The 19,814-nt window shown below is 43.1% G+C and overlaps 1 protein-coding gene across 1 annotated transcript; it reads left to right on the top strand.

Annotated features, from left to right (window-relative positions):
* Positions 1-17,236: 17,236 nt before the first annotated feature.
* LOC124684061 (NADH dehydrogenase [ubiquinone] 1 beta subcomplex subunit 9-like) lies at positions 17,237-19,395 on the top strand. The gene is made up of 5 exons (XM_047218468.1): positions 17,237-17,381; positions 17,467-17,508; positions 17,608-17,689; positions 18,552-18,607; positions 19,091-19,395. The coding sequence occupies exons 1-5, from the start codon at positions 17,256-17,258 to the stop codon at positions 19,127-19,129; spliced, it is 345 nt and encodes a 114-aa protein (XP_047074424.1). The 5' UTR covers positions 17,237-17,255; the 3' UTR covers positions 19,130-19,395.
* Positions 19,396-19,814: the final 419 nt, after the last annotated feature.

Here is a 19,814-nt window from a genome sequence, read left to right as displayed (position 1 = left end):
GGAAGTTGTTACTACTGTAGCAACCTCTCCTTATCATGTTTTTGTGCCAAGTAAAGTTTCTATGCTAAAGTTGATGTTATATTTGGGATCGCTGCGCGAAACAGCATTGCTGTCTCGTCACGAATTCTGGCATAAGTCTCCGTAAAAAAATCGAAAAAATATGCAAAATTTCGAGCGTGATCCTCGGATATGTACGCAACTTTCATTAGTTTTGAGTTTTTCCATTTGAGCAAGTTAAGTGCCCAGTCCGGAAGCATCTTTACGGACTGTTCCGTTTTTGACAGATTCTGTCTTTTATTTCGCATTGCCGCTTTTGCTATGTTGAATGAGTTTCTTTGTTCCATTAACTTTCGAAGCTTTTTGCAATGTCCGAAGTGTTAAGAATGATTGTGTCACCTCTGAATATGTGAGTTTTTGATTATGCACTAACCCTCTAATGAGTTTGCTTAAAGTTTGGTGTGGAGGAAGTTTTCAAGGGTCAATAGAAGAGGGTGATATAATGTGATCGAGAAGAGTGAAAGGTCTAAGCTTGGGGATGCCCCCGTGGTTCATCCCTGCATATTTTAAGAAGACTCAAGCATCTAAGCTTGGGGATGCCCAAGGCATCCCCTTCTTCATCGACAACATTATCGAGTCACTTCTAGTGAAACTATATTTTTATTCCGTCACATCCTTATGTACTTTACTTGGAGCGTCTGTTTGTTTTTATTTTTGTTTTGTTTGAATAAGTTCATCCTTGTGTGGGAGAGAGACACGCTCCGCTGGTTCATATGAACACATGTGTTCTTAGCTTTTAATGTTCATGGCGAAGGTTGAAACTCGCTCGTTAATTGGTATATGGTTGGAAACGAGAAAATGCTACATGTAGTAATTGGTAAAATGTCTTGGATAATGTGATACTTGGCAATTGTTGTGCTCATGTTTAAGCTCTTGCATCATATACTTTGCACTCATTAATGAAGAAATACATAGAGCTTGCTAAAATTTGGTTTGCATAATTGGTCTCTCTAAAGTCTAGATAATTTCTAGTATTGAGTTTTGAACAACAAGGAAGACGGTGTAAAGTCTTATAGTGTTTACAATATGTCTTTTATGTGAGTTTTGCTGCACCGGTTCATCCTTGTGTTTGTTTCAAATAACCTTGCTAGCCTAAACCTTGTATCGAGAGGGAATACTTCTCATGCATCCAAAATCCTTGAGCCAACCACTATGCCATTTGTGTCCACCATACCTACCTACTACATGGTATTTCTCCGCCATTCCAAAGTAAATTGCTTGAGTGTTACCTTTAAATTTCCATCATTCGCCTTTGCAATATATAGCTCATGGGACAAAATAGCCTTAAAAACTATTGTGGTATTGAATATGTACTTATGCACTTTATCTCTTATTAAGTTGCTTGTTGTGCGATAACCATGCTTCAGGGACGCCATCAACTATTCTTTGTTGAATATCATGTGAGTTGCTATGCATGTCCGTCTTGTCCGAAGTAAGAGAGATCTACCACCTTAATGGTTGGAGCATGCATATTGTTAGAGAAGAACATTGGGCCGCTAACTAAAGCCATGAATCATGGTGGAAGTTTCAGTTTTGGACATATATCCTCAATCTCATATGAGAACACTAATTGTTGCCACATGCTTATGCATTAAAGAGGAGTTCATTATCTGTTGTCCATGTTGTCCCGGTATGGATCTCTAAGTTGAGAATAATCAAAAGCGAGAAATCCAAAATGCGAGCTTTCTCCTTAGACCTTTGTACAGGCGGCATGGAGGTACCCCTTTGTGACACTTGGTTGAAACATGTGTATTGCGATGATCCGGTAGTCCAAGCTAATTAGGACAAGGTGCGGGCACTATTAGTATACTATGCATGAGGCTTGCAACTTGTAAGATATAATTTACATAACTCATATGCTTTATTACTACCGTTGACAAAATTGTTTCATGTTTTCAAAATAAAAGCTCTAGCACAAATATAGCAATCGATGCTTTCCTCTTTGAAGGACCATTCTTTTACTTTTATTGTTGAGTAAGTTTACCTATCTCTCTCCACCTTAAGAAGCAAACACTTGTGTGAACTGTGCATTGATTCCTACATACTTGCATATTGCACTTGTTATATTACTTTACATTGACACTATCCATGAGATATATATGTTATAAGTTGAAAGCAACCGCTGAAACTTAATCTTCCTTTGTGTTTCTTCAATACCTCTACTTTGAATTATTGCTTTACGAGCTAACTCTTATGCAAGACTTATTGATGCTTGTCTTGAAAGTACTATTCATGAAAAGTCTTTGCTTTATGATTCATTTGTTTATTCATGTCATTACCATTGTTTTTGATCGCTGCATTCATTACATATGCTTACAATAGTATGATCAAGGTTATGATGGCATGTCACTTAAGAAATTATCATTGTTATCGTTTACCTACTCGAGGACGAGTAGGAACTAAGCTTGGGGATGCTGATACGTCTCCAACGTATCTATAATTTCTTATGTTCCATGCCACATTATTGATGATATCTACATGTTTTATGCATACTTTATGTCATATTTATGCGTTTTCCGGAACTAACCTATTGACGAGATGCCGAAGGGCCGGTTCTCGTTTTCTGCTGTTTTTGGTTCCAAAAATCCTAGTAAGGAAATATTCTCGGAATCGGACGAAATCAATGCCCAAGCATCCTATTTTTCCACGAAGCTTCCAGAACACCCGAGAGCCACCAGAGGGGAGCCCTGGTGGGCCCAGATGACAGGGTGGCGCGGCCAGGGCCTGGGCCGCGCCCCCCTAGTGTGTCGTCGCCTCGTCAGCCCGCCGACTCCGCCTCTTCGCCTATATAAAGGTCCCTGACCTAAAACACGATACGAATAAGCCACGGTACGAGAAAAGTTCCAGAGCCGCCGCCATCGCGAAGCCAAGATCTGGGGGACAGGAGTCTCGTTCCGGCACGCCGCCGGGACGGGAAGTGCCCCGGAAGGCTTCTCCATCGACACCGCTGCCATCTCCACCGCCATCTTCATCACCGCTCGTTGCTCCCATGAGGAGGGAGTAGTTCTCCATCGAGGCTCGGGGCTGTACCGGTAGCTATGTGGTTCATCTCTCTCCTATGTACTTCAATACAATAATCTCATGAGCTGCCTTACATGATTGAGATTCATATGATGATGCTTGTAATCTAGATGTCATTATGCTAGTCAAGTGGGTTTTACTTATGTGATCTCCGGAGACTCCTTGTCCCACGTGTGTAAATGTGACAGTGTGTGCACCGTGTGGGTCTCTTAGGCTATATTTCACAGAATACTTATTCACTATTATGAATGGCGTAGTGAAGTGCTTATTTATATCCCTTTATGATTGCAATGTGTTTTGTATCACTATTTATCTATGTGCTACTCATGTGATGTTATTAAAGTAGTCTATTCCTCCCGCATGGTGTAATGGTGACGAGTGTGTGCATCGTGTAGTTCTTGTCGTAGATTATGATCATAATCTCTTGTAGGTTATGGAGTTGATTATCGCTATGATAGTATTGATGTGACTTATGCCTCCTTCGTAGTGTGATGGTGACAGTGTGCATGCTATGTTAGTACTTGGTTTATTTTGCAAAGATCTATTATGCTCTAAGGTTACTTAAATATGAATATCGAATGTTGTGGAGCTTGTTAACTCCGGCATTGAGGGTTCGTGTAATCCTACGCAACGAATGGTGTTCATTATCAAACAAGAGTATATGTAGCACAAAGGAAAGAGAACTTATTTATTATGTGATCAATGTTGAGAGTGTCCACTAGTGAAAGTATGATCCCTAGGCCTTGTTTCCACCACAAAGAATTGCTTCCCACGCCAGACAAGCTATTTTCTAGCGCCGCTTGTTTACTCGTTTTACTGCATCTTTACTTTCTCGCAATATTACCACCATCTATACCACCTGTGTTTTACTATCTCTTCGCCGAACTAGTGCACCTATACATCCGACAAGTGTATTTGGTGTGTTGGGGACACAAGAGACTTCTTGCTTTGTGGTTGCGGGGTTGCTTGAGAGGGATATCTTTGACCTCTTCCTCCCTGAGTTCGATAAACCTTGGGTGATCCACTTAAGGGAAAACTTGCTGCTGTTCTACAAACCTCTGCTCTTGGAGGCCCAACACTGTCTACAAGAATAGAAGCACCCGTAGACATCACCCTTCCTGCTGAGAGGTTGACCTTATGCAATAGTCTTACAAAATCCTTTTCCTCCTTAGGAATTCCTTTATGAGACCTTAAGTACTTCTTCAACGAGAATTTTTTAATTAATTTGTGATTGTGCTCCTCAATGAAGTATGTTACATGCCACTTCTTCCCTTTCCTTCGTACTCTCAGACGAGCCTTGCATTCTGTTTTCTTAGTGATGCTCCGGTTCCTTTGCCTATCTGGAGGTACATCGAGTTGATTTATGTCCTCATTTTTCCCACTCTTGTTGCAAACAAAAAGCTGCTTGTCCTTCTCGTCCATCAATGGTCGAGTTCTTCGATGTACTACACTTGATGGAAAATCCAACTTGATGAGCATATCTGTTGTAGTGCAGCTTCGCCTCATCCCATGATTCAAACATCATGCCTGGGTAAGGTGTCTGGATGTTAGTTTGACTGCATGGTGTTGATTGGACTTCTTCGTCATCATCACCATCATCTCCTGAGTCATCAGTCGACAGTGTTTGACCAGTTTTCAGCACGTATCAGCGGATGCATTTGTGTTGCTACCGCTTGCATGTTTACTACCATCTGCTTCTTTTCTTACATCATCGTTGCTTGTCATCTTTGCATTGTCTGCCGGATAAACCACCCTTTTCCAAATTCTCTGAATCACTCAAATCCTCAATTACTACTTCATTCAGATCAAGTCCACGACGAGCATCCATATCTGCAAGGAAGGAACACACTTGTAAAATACAAAAACAGGGGGGCATGTAAATTGTTGAACATAGTGTCAAATTTAAGATGTACTTATTCAAGAAATAAATTTTGTATAGCTGAAGATTGTATGTTCTATTTTGAGTTGGCAACCTTACAAAACTGCATGCATTCTAACATAATCTTCCTACTTGATGTTTTTACAGTGTCATAAGCAAGAAGCTAGAGCGAAGTGTTAGAACCAAGGAGAAACATGTTGTTGATGCTTGCATCCGAAGCTTGAAGCTGCCAAGAACATGTTGCTGTCTTGTATATTCTCTACCTAGTATAAAAAGTAGTATGTCTTACTTAGATGCTACTGCGAGAAGGCAGTGCTCCACCATCATGACATCCTATATCACTAGTTTCTTCTTACATGCGTAGTTATTTTGTGCATGGTTTTCTTCCAATTTAAAGTACATGCACAATGGCCTGCAAATTTCATGCATGGATCATCATTGCTGATGAACCTGCAGTTGACTAACCATGTCAAAGTACTGATGCATCTGGTGAAATTTTAATGCAGCTAATCTACATATGTTTCAAGTTCTACATGTCCTTTTTGATCCACTCTATTAAGTTTTGCAACTGAGCACGAAAAGCTCTTTTTTTACATGCTATTGGAATTGATTATACAGATCAGTATGTCCGCAATCATAAAATTATCCGTTCTTACTAGGTAATGTACTTGTTCTTACTAGGTAATGTACTTGCCATATGAGTTTCCGATCCACAGAATATGTAGGAAAACTTGCTCACAGTTTGACATAGTCCTTCAATTGTTCATTTTTCTACAACATGTAATTTCAATGATACATGCTACTGCATACATCAGTTATTAGAAGTAGAATAGATACTGCAGAATGTAGGATAAAGAATATTACCAAGTATAGAATATAAGAAAAGATACTACAGAGATTACAAGTATAGATCATGGGAACCTACTGGTTTGCATGTTACCAAGTAACAACAAGTAGATAAAGAATGTAGATTCTGATGTTTTCAACCTGTACAGATCTAGTGGTTCAATTGTTCATTTTTCTTGCAACCTGTACTTTATTTGATACATGCTACTGCAAACATCAGTTATTAAAAGTAGAAAAGATATTGGTGAATGTAGGAAAAAAACAGTGATTTTCAATTCTAGATCTGGAAAGTGTACAAGAGCTACTGGTTTGCATGTTACCCAGTAACAACAAGTAGAAAAAAGAATGTAGAATTTCAATTTTTTGATCTGGAAGAGGTACTGGTTTGGATGTTATTATTGGAAGAGCTACTGGTTTTGGATGTTAGATTCAGATGTATAGAACTGATACTTGCAGGTTGAAGAGCTTTCAGAGGTAGAAGATGGTGTTAAGCCTGATGTTGTGTTGTACAGGCTTTCCCTCCGATGTACGAGATGTATTTTTCATCTGTTTTGGTTCTGGGTTACTACAGCCATGGAGTTCTTGTCTCCGTGTGCTGGAGGAGGAAGACGATCTAGGTTTGGTTCGGGACGATGGAGCTGGGTGGAGGATGTCTTTTTATGTCGTGAGATCGGTCTCCTTTTTTGACCGGTCGTTGTTTCTGGTTGCTTCTGTGTTTTGTCTCGTACCGCATTTATTGCTAGACAGGGGAAAACGAATGGGGGAACAGGGGAAAAGCGAACGGGGGGCCCACTTTCTATTTTCGGAAAGATTCCGTCCGGACAGGGGGGGGGCACCGTGGTAGCCTATCCGGTGCTAGGGCACCGTGTAGAAACGTCCTTTTCTTTATTGGGAAGTACCCCCTCCGACTAATTTTGTAAGGCCCTCTTAGTTTTTCCTAACTTCCACTACGAATTTTGTAAAGAAAACATGAGTTATATGTCATCAAAACTATATCATTAGGTTTTTATTTAAAATAAGTTATAAATTGTATAATTTTTGTCTCAAATAATTTATATTCCTTATGATGTGACTTGAGCCACCTATTGATGTCCCAATCCACGAATTGACCAAGGGGATGATGAGGGGGATGGGGGAAAAGAGGGAAAACCACAAGAACACAAACACAAACACACTTACCCGGATGCAAATCAAGTTTTACCTTTGTAGCTCGATTAACTATGCCAATAGAGTTACCCAAAGAGAGACCAAGAGGTAGAATCATTGGGGGAGAGATTGGTGATGAATCCAAATACAAGATTGTGTGTGAGAGAGAGTTGGGATCCACTAGAATCACACAAAACAAGTATTAAATCCAACAAAGGTGGCCTTGATTACATAGGAATGGTTATCCTAGAGGTAGAGGAGCAAAAACTCAAGTGGATAATCCCAAAACTATATATAATCTCAGATCTGGATGCCCAAAAGGTATATATAGTACTGATACGTCTCAAACGTATCTATAATTTCTTATGTTCCATGCTACTTTTATTACAATACTTGAATGATTTATACATACTTTACAGCATTATTTTACATTTTCCGGCACTAACTTATTAACAAGATGCCGAAGTGCCAGTTGCTGTTTTTCTGCTGTTTTTGGTTTCAGAAATCCTAGTAAGGAAATATTCTCGGAATTGGACGAAATCAACGCCCAGGGTCCTATTTTTGCACGAAGCTTCCAGAAGTCCGAAGAGGAAAGGAAGTGGGGCCACGAGGCGCCGCCACACCAGGGCCGCGCGGCCAAGCTAGGGCCCGCGCTGCCCTGTTGTGTGGGCCCCTCGTGACGCCCTTTGACCTACCCTTCCGCCTACTTAAAGCCTCCGTCGCGAAACCCCCTGTACCGAGAGCCACGATACGGAAAACATTACTGAGAGGCCGCCGCCGCCAATCCCATCTCGGGGGATTCAGGAGATCGCCTCCGGCACCCTGCCGGAGAGGGGAATCATCACCGGAGGGGCTCTACATCATCATGCCCGCCTCCGGATTGATGCGTGAGTAGTTCATCCTTGGATGTACTATGGGTCCATAGCAGTAGCTAGATGGTTGTCTTCTCCGCTTGTGCTTTCATTGTTATAGATCTTGTGAGCTGCCTAACATGATCAAGATCATCTATTTGTAATGCTACATGTTGTGTTTGGCGAGATCCGATGAATATAGAATATTATGTTAAGTTGATTATCAATCTATCATATATGTGTTGTTTATGTTCTTGCATGCTCTCCGTTGCTAGTAGAGGCTCGGCCAAGTTGATACTTGTAACTCCAAGAGGGAGTAATTATGCTCGATAGTGGGTTCATGCCTCCATTAAATCCGGGACGAGTGATGTAAAGTTCTAAGGTTGTGGATGTGCTGTTGCTACTAGGGATAAAACATTGATGCTTTGTCTAAGGATATTTGTGTTGATTACATTACGCACCATACTTAATGCAATTATCTCGTTGTTCGCAACTTAATACCGGAAGGGGTTCGGATGATAACCTCGAAGGTGGATTATTTAGGCATAGATGCATGCTGGATAGCGGTCTATGTACTTTGTCGTAATGCCCTGATTAAATCACATAGTAATCATCGTTGATATGTATTGAATCTTTATTTGTCAATTGCTCGCCTGTAATTTGTTCACCCATCATGTTAGTTATCTTATTGGAGAGACACCACTAGTGAACTGTGGACCCCGGTCCATTCTTTTACATCTGAATACATTCTACCGCTTTTACTGTTCTTTGCAAACAAATACCATCTTCCACTCGATACGCTTAATCCTTTGTTTTCAGCAAGCCGGTGAGATTGACAACCTCACTGTTACGTTGGGACAAAGTACTTTGATTGTGTTGTGCAGGTTCCACGTTGGCGCCGGTTTCACTGGTGTTGCGCCGTACTACATTCCTCCACCAACAACCTTCACGTGCTTCTTGGCTCCTACTGGTTCGATAACCTTGGTTTCTTTCTGAGGGAAAACTTGCTGCTGTGCGCATCATACGTTCCTCTTGGGGTTCCCAACGGACGTGTACATCTACGCGCATCAAGTACTAAGGGGCAGAAAGGTACATTACAAGGCAAAAGTAGTTTTGAACAAATGTTTTCGATGAGTTCTGGTGTTAAAACTGGCGGCACCGGCATGTGCGCCAACAGTTCCAGCGAGAGAACCGGCGGAGGGGGCTTCGTTCCGGTTTTACCGGAAAGGCTTCCAGTAGCCCGTTACAGCGAAACCGGTCTGGTTCCGGCGCAGGGCCTGGTTGTGTCGGTTCTGGCGTTGGTTTGCTCCAGGTCTTCTTTTCCTCCTTCTTCTCTTCCCTTGATGACTCGGCTTCCTTCGGGGTCTTCTTTTGAGAGGTACCTGATGACACACAAGGCATTTGCATGAGGTAGCAAGCCATCCAAAAGAAGGTTAAGGTCATGCATGACAAAGAGTGAATTCACCTCTTGTTGTAGTGCTTTAGCGCATGAGTCCACTTGGGGAACTAGTTGGTCTTGTTGGTCTTGACCGTATGAGGGGCTACATCACCATTAGTAGGGTTAGGCCTAAATTTTGACAGAGCCTTAAAAACTTATGCGCCAAGTGAGTATTATTTTGTAAAAAGGAGAACCCCGTCCCCGCCGTACCTGCTCCCTCCCACTCTCGACCAAGTGATCCTCATAATATCTTTTGTTGTGAAGTATTGTTTTGTTATAAGTTATCGTACAAGCCCAAGTTACCGAACTCACAAATTATATGACCATGAATCAAATGGTACCACTAATGATCCACACATTCTACTGGTAGCATGTGTTGTCCATATCAGCTGGATATAGATTGGCGGGATACCATCTCCAAGGGGGTGCATCCATAACCCTAGTATTATGTGGCTCTACACGATGCAATGAGTAGCTATAAGTATAATCTTCAACGTCTTCAAAAATATATTGACAAAAAACCACATCATTCTAACAGTTTTGTTCCGACATAAGGCATTACAAAGCCAATTGTAGGCATACCCCCACCCCACCCCACCCCTAGGCCAATTTTACCTTAGCATTAACTAGGTGGAGGAAGGTCTCACTATGCAATGACGTTAGTGGGGCATGAGATGAATAGGTGTTGAAGCGATTCTTCTTCATAAAAGCTTCAACATGTATCTACCTTTCGATCCAAGTCCTATTTGTCTTTGTTGAGAGTGCAAATTAATCTTTAGCCCCCTCTCCGCGCCCATTTTTTTTCACTTGGCTCATGCATATCCCCCCTCCTTAAATTTACTTAGCTCACGAAACAATCCTAAACTACGAACAATGGCCATTAAACCCTCACACCTGGTTGAAAAGGTTGGAACCTAGGCCAGCATGAGCACGACCTAGTATTACAAGCATGGAGATTGGAAGTTTGGAACCCATGCTGGAATGTAGGGGAGTAGCCACACTACAGGAAACTCGGGCCACGGCCAGGGGAAGCACTTCGACTCGGTAAGGTACCATACCCTGTATAGCCATTGTAGATAAATTAGAGTGAATGTGGCATGGACCTACATATATTTTGCCTCCACCCCTGTAGGCAGCTATGCATCCACCTGTGCCTACCATCTGGGCTATGACATGTTCTCATTAGCGGGATTTTGAGTTTTAAATAAAAAATTAAGAAAAGGCATTTGCATGTATAGACTTTTACCAAATACTCCTTTTTCAAGAGAGATTATCAAGTGGATAGACAATTATATTGGGAAGATGCAAATCAAAATCTCTCTCATACTTAATTATTTCACCTCCAATAAGCTAAGAGCATGTAGAAAATAAATATAACATGCGTTGAATATTATTATGTTTGATTTTCGTGCGATGAGAGAGAAACAATTTTTGCTACTTTAAAGTGCATCGGGAACATAGAAATACACTCTTTTATGGATAAAATTTGAGCCTAGATGTCCACTTATTTGAGGACGCATGGAGTAGATCTCCATCCAGCTCTTGGGTGAGGTTGGGTTTGAGGTAATCCATCTGTTCTATATTGGTTGTTTGTACAAAATCACTTTGCAAGCAAACCACGGAGACCGTTGACCACCTCTTCATCAATTGTAGGTTTACCATCCGCCTTTGGGCCGCTCTCAAAGAGTGGATTGGCATCTGGAATATTCACCCAAGCCAATCGACGGGCTCTCGGCCTCAAGTTGGTGGAGCATGTTGATGGGTGGATCCACTCTGAACAGAAGGGCCTCTCTTCACTCACTATGCACACCATTTGGGAGATATGGAATGAACGCAACGCGAGGATCTTTCATAACAACCAAATGCCTATCCAAGGGATATTAGATAAGATCGAGAGATAAACCCGGTTTTGGGTTTCAGCGGGTGCCAGACATTTTGGCGAAATGATGTTGGGAGAGTAATCCTATGTAATAATGAACATTGTTTACTTTCTTGTACAATTTTTCCTTAATTAATAGATTGTGGCAAAGCTTTTGCCCCGTTAAAAAGAAATACAGAAGGGAGGAGTATCAAACATCCTGCAAGTCAGCCCCCCACCGTCAATTTACATCCCACGAGGGCCCGCCAGCAACTAACATTTAGTGGCACATCATTCATAACATCCGTCAAATGTTGCGTGTTGCCTATGTAGTATCAAACTTGGAGCTTCATCATGGTCTACATTGACAATTTGTAAATTGTAATGAGTAAGTTTCTTGTCTTTGCTACCCCAGAACATTAATTAATCTCGTCGGACTTTGGACAGAGCCTGTTCTGGTTTACTTGCCGGCAGGTATCGAATCTGTTATTATATCCTTCTCTCAACATCATATCTCATTTCCCCTCTCCCAGTATACCTGAAGCTTTGATTAATTTTCTGCAGAGACGTCGCTAGCCCAGATGTGCCTGCATAACTTCCCTATAATTAATCTTGAACAAGAACGAATCCAAGGTCGATCAAGCCATTCATAGTACTTAACAATGCTTCCAGGGAATGCTTAACCGCCTGCCAGTCAGCACGTGTACTGGACCCGTTGACGTCTGACAGCGACACTTCAGCACTTACTATATAATCTCTATGAAGTCCGAGTTGAACCTGGGTGCACGTGAACCCAGGTTGGAAATGCATTTTCTAAATATTAAAAAATTCTGAAATAAAATTAACGGGGTACGTACGCATGTTCCATGTGTGTGTAGAAAGTTTTCACGGAGAAACCACTTTTTTATTTCAGAATTAAAAAAGACAAAATACGTCACATATATACTGCTATATAGCCCTGCAAAATTTCACTTTTTTGCCGAGGCAAAATAAAAGGTTTTTTCGTCACGAAACTCATGTCCAGGGCACATGTTTGAGATCACCTTTGCAATCATTTTGTGAATCGATTTTTAAAACATGTTTTTACATCACAAACGGCACTTTTAAAAAAATGGGTTCATATGCACCCATGTTTCGATTTTTAAAACATGTTTTGACATCACAAACGGAACTTTTCAAAAAGTGGGTTCACATGCCCCCATGTTCCATATATGCACACTCATCTCTATGTGGTGTTTGTCAGCCGTGATGCAATTTTTTTGACATGTATGCCACGCTGAGCGTCCCCCGGGGGATTAGATTTTTGATCCCCCGGGTCCTCAGCCATTGATCAAAGCAATCTGGGTCATTTTCAACCGTTTGATCAAATCATCAACCTACCTCTCCCACTTTTGCTTTCATAATGTACCAAAGTAGCAAAAAAACGATTCGTTTGTAGCAAAATCTAATCTCACCTAAACTCCCAATTTTGCTACCATAATGTACCAAAGTAGCAGAAAAAAGTTTCGTTTGCAGCAAAATCAACCCTATTGTAGCAAAAAATAGTTCACCACAGATCTCGCCGGAGACCTCACCGGAAACCGCCGAAACCTCGTCGGAGATCATGTAGCAAAAGTATTGTGTTATTGTAGCAAAAAAGGTCCGCCGTTGTAGCAAAACCAACCTCATCAGAGACTTTGCTAGAGACAATGTCGACGGAGACCTCACTAGAGACAAATGTAGCAAAAAAGATTATACTATTATAGCAACAAAGCAGAACAAATGTAGCAAAGCCTAATTTCGACGGAGACTCGCCGGAGACATTGTAGCAAAATAATTAAAAAATTGTAGCAAAATCACAAAACAAAATGTAGCAAAACAAATTTTGCCGGAGACATCACCAGAGACATTGTAGCAAACAAATTGTGCTATATTAGCATTACCGCTGAGCAATTGTAGCGAAAAAATAAAAACTCTATGGCGAGCGGAGAGGTTCCCATTGGGGGGAGGGGGGCAGTGGCTCAGTCCACCAGGGGCAGTGCCCAACGACGGGGGCAGGGCATCGGGGAGCTCCCTTCAAACAGTGTTTTGAGCACACGCCAGGCGGTAGCGGGATCCTGCGCCGGAGATCAGGTGGGCATCGCATCCTGGTCCGGCGACGGCGAGGATCTGGCCCGACGGCGGGGAACTGCAGGGGACCGCGCACAAACATTGCTTCTGCGGGAAGAGAGACGGCGGGCGCTGCCGGAGCGTGGATCCGGGGAGGGGGCGGCAGATATGCGCTTCCAGGGCTTGCGGCGCTACCGGCGGGCGGATCCACGAGCGGGAGCGCGGCGGAGATGCGCATCCGGGGGTGGTGGTGGAGGAGGGGTTCCGGGGGGGCGCCGCCGGTGCCGGCAGTGGAGGTGCATGGCGCAGGCGCGGATGCGGCGCGGAGATGCTATCCGGCCATGGTGTCGGTGGAGAGCAGCGGCGGAGCGGTCGGCACAGCGGGCGGCAGCGGCCGCGCCTCCGTGGATGCGCGGGGAAAGGCGGCGGCGCGCGGCGCCTGCACCCGCGCAGCGGCGGCGCGGCGGCGGCGCGGCGGCGGCGCTGGTACCGGCAGCGGCGGTGCGGGGGAATCGACATTTGGGCGCGGCTGCGAGAAATGACGATAGCAAGATATTTTTCTCGTGGGGAAGAAAGAGCGGAGACACGTGGGCCCCGCATGAACACGCGTCGAGCGCTGCGTGCGGAGGAACGAGGACGCGATCGTCCGGGGGAACCTCAGCGTTTGCCTACTTGTATGCATGCTTAACTGTGATGCTAACTTTACACAGCAAGTAGTGTTCATTCGGCTCAGCTAGGTAGCCACATATATGGTCAAGTCCCATCAAGCAGCAGCTAAAACTTTAAGCCAGGTTAGGTTAGGCGTGATGTCGGGCCGAGACTTGTGAGGGTACCTACTTACTTTCTCTGAACTAAAACCACAACAAAAATTATACTATCCTCCGTTCCAAATTAGTTGTCTCAAGTTTGTTAAAATATGGATGCATCAAGACACTAAAACATGTCTAGATACATCCATATTTAAAAAAATTTGGGACAACTAATGTGGGACGGAGGGAGCACGTCGCGAGGAAAACTCCGTCTCGCCCCTTCACCACCCGGAACCCTTTGCTTCGTCGAGCACGCCGACGCCTGCCGTGCAGTTTGAAAAGAAGCTACTCCATTCGCTCAGCCGGCCTAATTCCGAAGAAACATGAGCAGCAGCCGTGATGCGAGGTCTGAATTCTGAATCAGCTCGAGTAAAGAACTATTCAGAAGGGGGGAGCAGGTACAGTACTCCGAAGCATCTCCTTGGCGCCACTACCGCAGCATGATTTAGCAGTATGATAATGCAGCGTCGATCATTGGATGCAGTAAAATACTCGGCAGAGTAGCTTGCTGCCTGCAGATGGAGAGACCGACAGTCTGACACGCGAAGTTTCCAAGCCATTAAACAACTGGAACAAGGATGCAGGTAGGCACTAGGTAGACCGCGGCTATGCAGATTCAGAAAAAATGTGCCTGTACGTGCGTGCTCTTATATATATCTATTCAGACATTCAGATCAGCCATGGGAGAAAAGACAGGAGAAACCGGTTAGTTCCACTGCAAAGTGGAGTGTTGCTGCCACCAACTGCATAAATATATAGATCGATGGGGGAAGAAAATGGACACAAGCTCTTAAATTAGTAGGGTACTATACGATAGTGCTGCTCGTCTATCATATGAGTTGAATTGCAAACTGTACTGCCGGCTAGCTGCGGCTAAATGTTATTGTGCACCAGTATGTACATACCGTAGTTGTTTTCTCCAGAAATGGTACTCCCCCGGCGCAAAATATTTGTCGCGGATTTACGCAAAACGTAAGCTAAAATATGTCTAGTTTCATTGAATCTGCGATAAGTATTTAGAACCGGAGGGAGTACCATGGACCATATTATCCTTTACTCGATCGAGCACTTCTGGTATCGCCCTGTGTACGGGATATCGATAGGTGATGGACTTCAGAATTTTGGTTGCATGAATCCTGAAATGTTACATTTTCGCTACCAGGGGGATTAGTTACTCTAGACTCTTTTCCGCACAAATTTTCTTTACTCTGTACTCTATTATCTGGATATTGGATACAACCCGATCTTCGAAGTCGTCGGTATCAATGGACTGTTTTTGGTTGGCGACCAACTACAAGATTTGGATTGAAAAAAATGAGAGACCAAGTATCAGTTATGACGAGAGGTTTGACGTCCTAAATTTCATCGGCTCATCCATCGAACGTTTGACAAACTCTCCTTGAACGTTTCAATGTCCATTTACAATAATATACAGCCCTAGGCACTAACGACCGCCAGCAGAAGTGGCAAAAAATTAGCAGACAGAGGAACTCAAAATTCCGTGTACCGAGGTCAGCTTGACTAGGGCCTGCACAACTAACTTTCATAGTTCAGATTCTTTTTCAACACTTGGTGTCAGATTGCATTTGTAAGTAGATGTTGAGTACTAGTTGCTAAGGTAATATCTTTATTTATTTTTAGATCATGAGCAGGTAATAAACATTGTCCAGTGTTCTTTTGGATTAGGACATGTTCCTGATTCAGTCCAGGAGTTGTTCTCTGTTTGGATAAATAGGTTTAGTAATAAAGGAAAAAAAGAGAGAGGATGATTACAGTAGGGATTCCTGCAGTTTTCTGGACAATATGAAAATCCAGCAATGCTGCTTGCTTTGAGAATAAGAGAATCGGTGCTTCTTTTGTCCTGATTCACTTGGTCGGACATTGGTTAAACTCTTAGTGCATTTTGCAGCCAAAACAGGCAAACAGGGACGAGCTGGCTTGGGTGGTAAAGCTGGTAGAACAAGCTTCAAATGAAAATTTTCAAGCTGCAAAAGGATGGAGAATGGAAGTGACAAGACTGCCGGTGTGATCCTTCTGATGGGAAAGCAAATTTTATCCCGGGTTGAAGGTTGTGAGTAAAAACCTTTGACTGAATCTGTCTTTGCTGTGTTCATGTTAGCTGACTATGTGCAGGGTTTCCTGTGTTTGTATATATTTCAGTTTTTGTTCTCTTATGTCGATCGGAGATAGCCTGTCTTGTAGGCGTCTCTTGGTGTTTCTGTAGCTTTCATTTTACTTTTGGATCGAAAAAAACCTGCTTGGTTTCTATTAATAGAAATCGGAGAGGAAACTCTCATTTTCAAAAAAGAAAAAAAGATGCAAGCACAGACGCACAGTAGTGTATTCTTCAGAAATGCTACCATGGATTATCTTTTATTTGATCAGTACTTATGGTAGTGTACCGGTAATCGATATCTCTAGCCTATTGGTTACGACGTTTAAAAATTTAAATCCTGAAACTTCACATTTCCACGTCTACTACCAATCTGGATACGACATAATTTTCGAAGTCATCGGTATCTATGGACTGATTTTGGTTGGAGAGCACGTATCGTTTCGTATAGAAACAAGAGACCAAGTATGAGTTGACCATGAGACGAGAGATCTGAAGTCCTAATCTTCATTGGCTCATGCATGAACGTTTAACTAACTCATCCTCATCCTGGAACCTTATACGTCCATTTACAATAATATACCGAGGTCAAAATTCCATGTACCGAGGTCAGCTAAAGTGGCAAAAATAGCAAACAAAGGAGCTCAAAATTCCATGCACCGAGGTCAGCTTGACTTGCGCAGTTGCGCCTGCATAGTTGACTTTCATAGCTCAGTTTTTTTTTTGGTGTCAGATTGGATTTTTTAAGAGGATGGTGAGCATACTTGCTAAGGCTAGCTTTTTTTACACCAAGCTACGTTAATATTTCTTCTATTTTTTTCAAAAATTGATATGGTAATATCTTACTCTGGCACATTTAACTTTTCTAAGTGGAACTCTATAGCCCATCAGTTTTAAAAAACAAAGTGGAACTGCAGCACATTTTACTCGGCCCATACTGCATCTTAAAACACGAAGCCCATACAGATCCAACGAAAGCCCATTTAAGCAGGGCCGGGCTACTCGCCCAACCACCACCTATCCAATTGGGCCACCCCGACCAGGTCTCCTTCCTTGCAGCCCCAATCCGAATCCCCACACCCTACCACAGCGGAGAGGAGAGAGAAACTCCGAGCAGAAGAAGCGGCAGCGGCGGCGGCGGCGAGGTCGATGTCGACGACGGCGGGGTACCTGGCGCGGCGCGCGGGGCAGAAGGAGCGGGTGCGGCTGCTCTACCGCCGCGCGCTCAAGGACACGCTCAACTGGGCCGTCCACCGCCACCTCTTCTACCAGGACGTGAGCGCCCCCTCCTAGTCCTCTCCCCCTCCGCCGATCTGCCCGCCCCCTCGCGGATCTGACCCCGTGTTCTTCCCCCGTGCAGGCGTCGGATCTCAGGGACAAGTTCGAGGCCAACAGAAATGTGGTAAGGCTGGCGATTCGCATCTCGTTCTCCCCCGTTTGTATTCGCGTCAGATGTGGATCCCCGCGGCGTTCTGATGGGTTTCCTGGTTGGGTGTGGCAGGAGAACCTGGACGTGATCGATAGGCTCATCGACGACGCGGAAGCGCGGCAGAGGAACTTCCAGCACCCGGATCCTTACATTGGTAAGCCTTGAAATGCTCGCGCCCTCTGTTCCTGCTGTTGGTGCCTCTGTTTACTGGCGTGGTACTTGTGCGGTAGTAAATCATGTAGTAGTTTGCTCGTTGGGCAGTTTAGCTTTGAGTAACTGGTCGTTTTGTCGAAGGATTTCAACTCTTAGAGCGTGTATTTGTGTGTGACCAGTGACGATGAACATGTATGGGTTACTGGAGTTGTGATGTTTTAGTGATTGCTTAACTTGCAGGCGCTTAAATGAAAATGCTAAAGGGTTGTGTTATTGCTTAGGTCTTCACCTTATCATGGTATTTCCTTTTGCTGGTTTGTAAAACTGATTATTAGCTTTGAGCAACAGCTGCGAGCAGCCTCCTCTCTAAGAAGTAGTTTAGGTAATCTTAGTTTCGTACTCAGTACCAATCTTTGCTTGAGGCTTGAGTTATGTTGCTAGTCACATCTATCTAGGGTGATGACATTATCATCATGTTTTACTTGGTGCTAACCTTCACTGTGAAACATAACTCCTAGCCAGAATTGTCGTATATTCAGTTCAGTGGACTGTTATTCCAATTCAGGCAAAATTCTATTTATCATCAATTAATTCTGGGAATAGAGGCTGCTCAGCTTTATCATACAGATCCTGATGTGTAAAATATTTTCATGATGTTTATTTTTGATACTATAGCATATTAGCATCTTCAGACCATACTACTTGTAACAAACTACTCATGAAGTCGCAAAAGAAAAACTTCTCATGTGCATCATAGCTATGCTTTCCCTCGATGATGTACCTGCTTACAAATGTGATTTGTGGTTTTGACATGCTGTGTTTCTTTTGATCGATGAGGTTAAGCAATGTATCTATCTCTGCAGTTCCATGGGCCCCCGGTGGCACCAAATTCACAAGGAACCCTCCTCCACCTGAAGGGGTAAGAAAAATATATGCCATTTATTTAACAGATCCATTGGGTTGTGCTGATACTTACTGTTTATAGTGTTGTGCTGGGAGTTTCTACTGTGAAATATCTGAGAAAATTGCACAATTCAGATCTCAGTTCTAGTTGATCAAAACAAAGTTTATATTTCTGTTAAAATGCACAAAGACTTCCTTTTACTAAACCTTTTGTGTGTTGCCAGAAATGTGTTCAATAAGCTTAGCTCCTCAACAAATGCTTAGAACATTTTTTTACTGTGAAAATGTATGATTTTATACAAGCTGCTGCTGATGAGGCAAGTTTTGTGATGCTTACTGCATACTCTAGGAAGAAAAGTTTGGTAGATGCCCCCAACTGCATTTTATGTGATGAATTACCTGTTTCATTGCAGTGATGTAAATACTTTTCCCCCTTTGATTATGCAATGCATATGAAATTGTTGCCCCACTTTTTAAAATCGTAATATTGCCTTTGCAGATTGAGATTGTCTACAACTTTGGCAAAGAAGAACATTGAACAGGAACCCTGCATTTGTGAGCAGAATCCGGTACCTGCAGAGTGCAAAGAACCTGCTTTTCCTTTTCCATGCAACCTAGCTGTTGTAATATCGCCAAGAACAAAATAAAATTACTCGCCTCCTTCCATGAGTTCCTTTTATCATGGATGTTGTATGCCAACTATTTTGTGCCCATCAGCTAGTTCATTGTTACAGTTATGCATAAAGTGTTCAAGTGCACAAACATTGAAATGATGCTATATTGGAACCTGCCGTTGCCTTTCTATATCAGCCCTTGTTGGCGGATCAGCCCGAAATAGTTTGTTACCAACAGTCTTTCCCACTTCCTTCAAGAATTCTTCGAGAAATAGTTTCATTCACATATGATTTCAGAAAAAAAAAACAGAAGATCATGCAACGTACTTCATGTGTATTTTTGTATGGTAACAGCAAGCTGCTTTTGCATTATATAAAGGAGATTCCACGTTTTTGTTGCTCGCTAGACTTGCCATGATTAAGTTTTGCCCAGCAACTGCCGATCGAGGTGGAAACGGCACAGGGGTGAGAAATCTGAAACTGAACCTCCTTGGCATCGGGGAGGCATTGCCTCTCGGCCGTCCAATTCCTGTTCTATAGCATCAGGCAGAAGAAGAATTTGATATTGCCCTCGGCCTGAATGTGCCACTCGTGCTCCAGCTGAGATTG

The sequence above is a fragment of the Lolium rigidum genome, chromosome 1 (assembly GCF_022539505.1).
Source record: "Lolium rigidum isolate FL_2022 chromosome 1, APGP_CSIRO_Lrig_0.1, whole genome shotgun sequence".
Classification (NCBI taxonomy): Eukaryota; Viridiplantae; Streptophyta; class Magnoliopsida; order Poales; family Poaceae; genus Lolium; species Lolium rigidum.
Note: the sequence above shows the minus strand (reverse complement) of the source record. Positions and strands in the feature narration are given on the sequence as shown.

Excerpts from the sequence above, each read along its gene's own strand:
- LOC124684061 (XM_047218468.1), top strand. The coding sequence starts at position 17,256 with ATGTCGACGACGGCGGGGTACCTGGCGCGGCGCGCGGGGCAGAAGGAG. Across the intron at positions 17,690-18,551 it reads GCACCCGGATCCTTACATTG|TTCCATGGGCCCCCGGTGGC; the intron begins GTAAGCCTTGAA and ends CTATCTCTGCAG. Across the intron at positions 18,608-19,090 it reads ACCCTCCTCCACCTGAAGGG|ATTGAGATTGTCTACAACTT; the intron begins GTAAGAAAAATA and ends TTGCCTTTGCAG.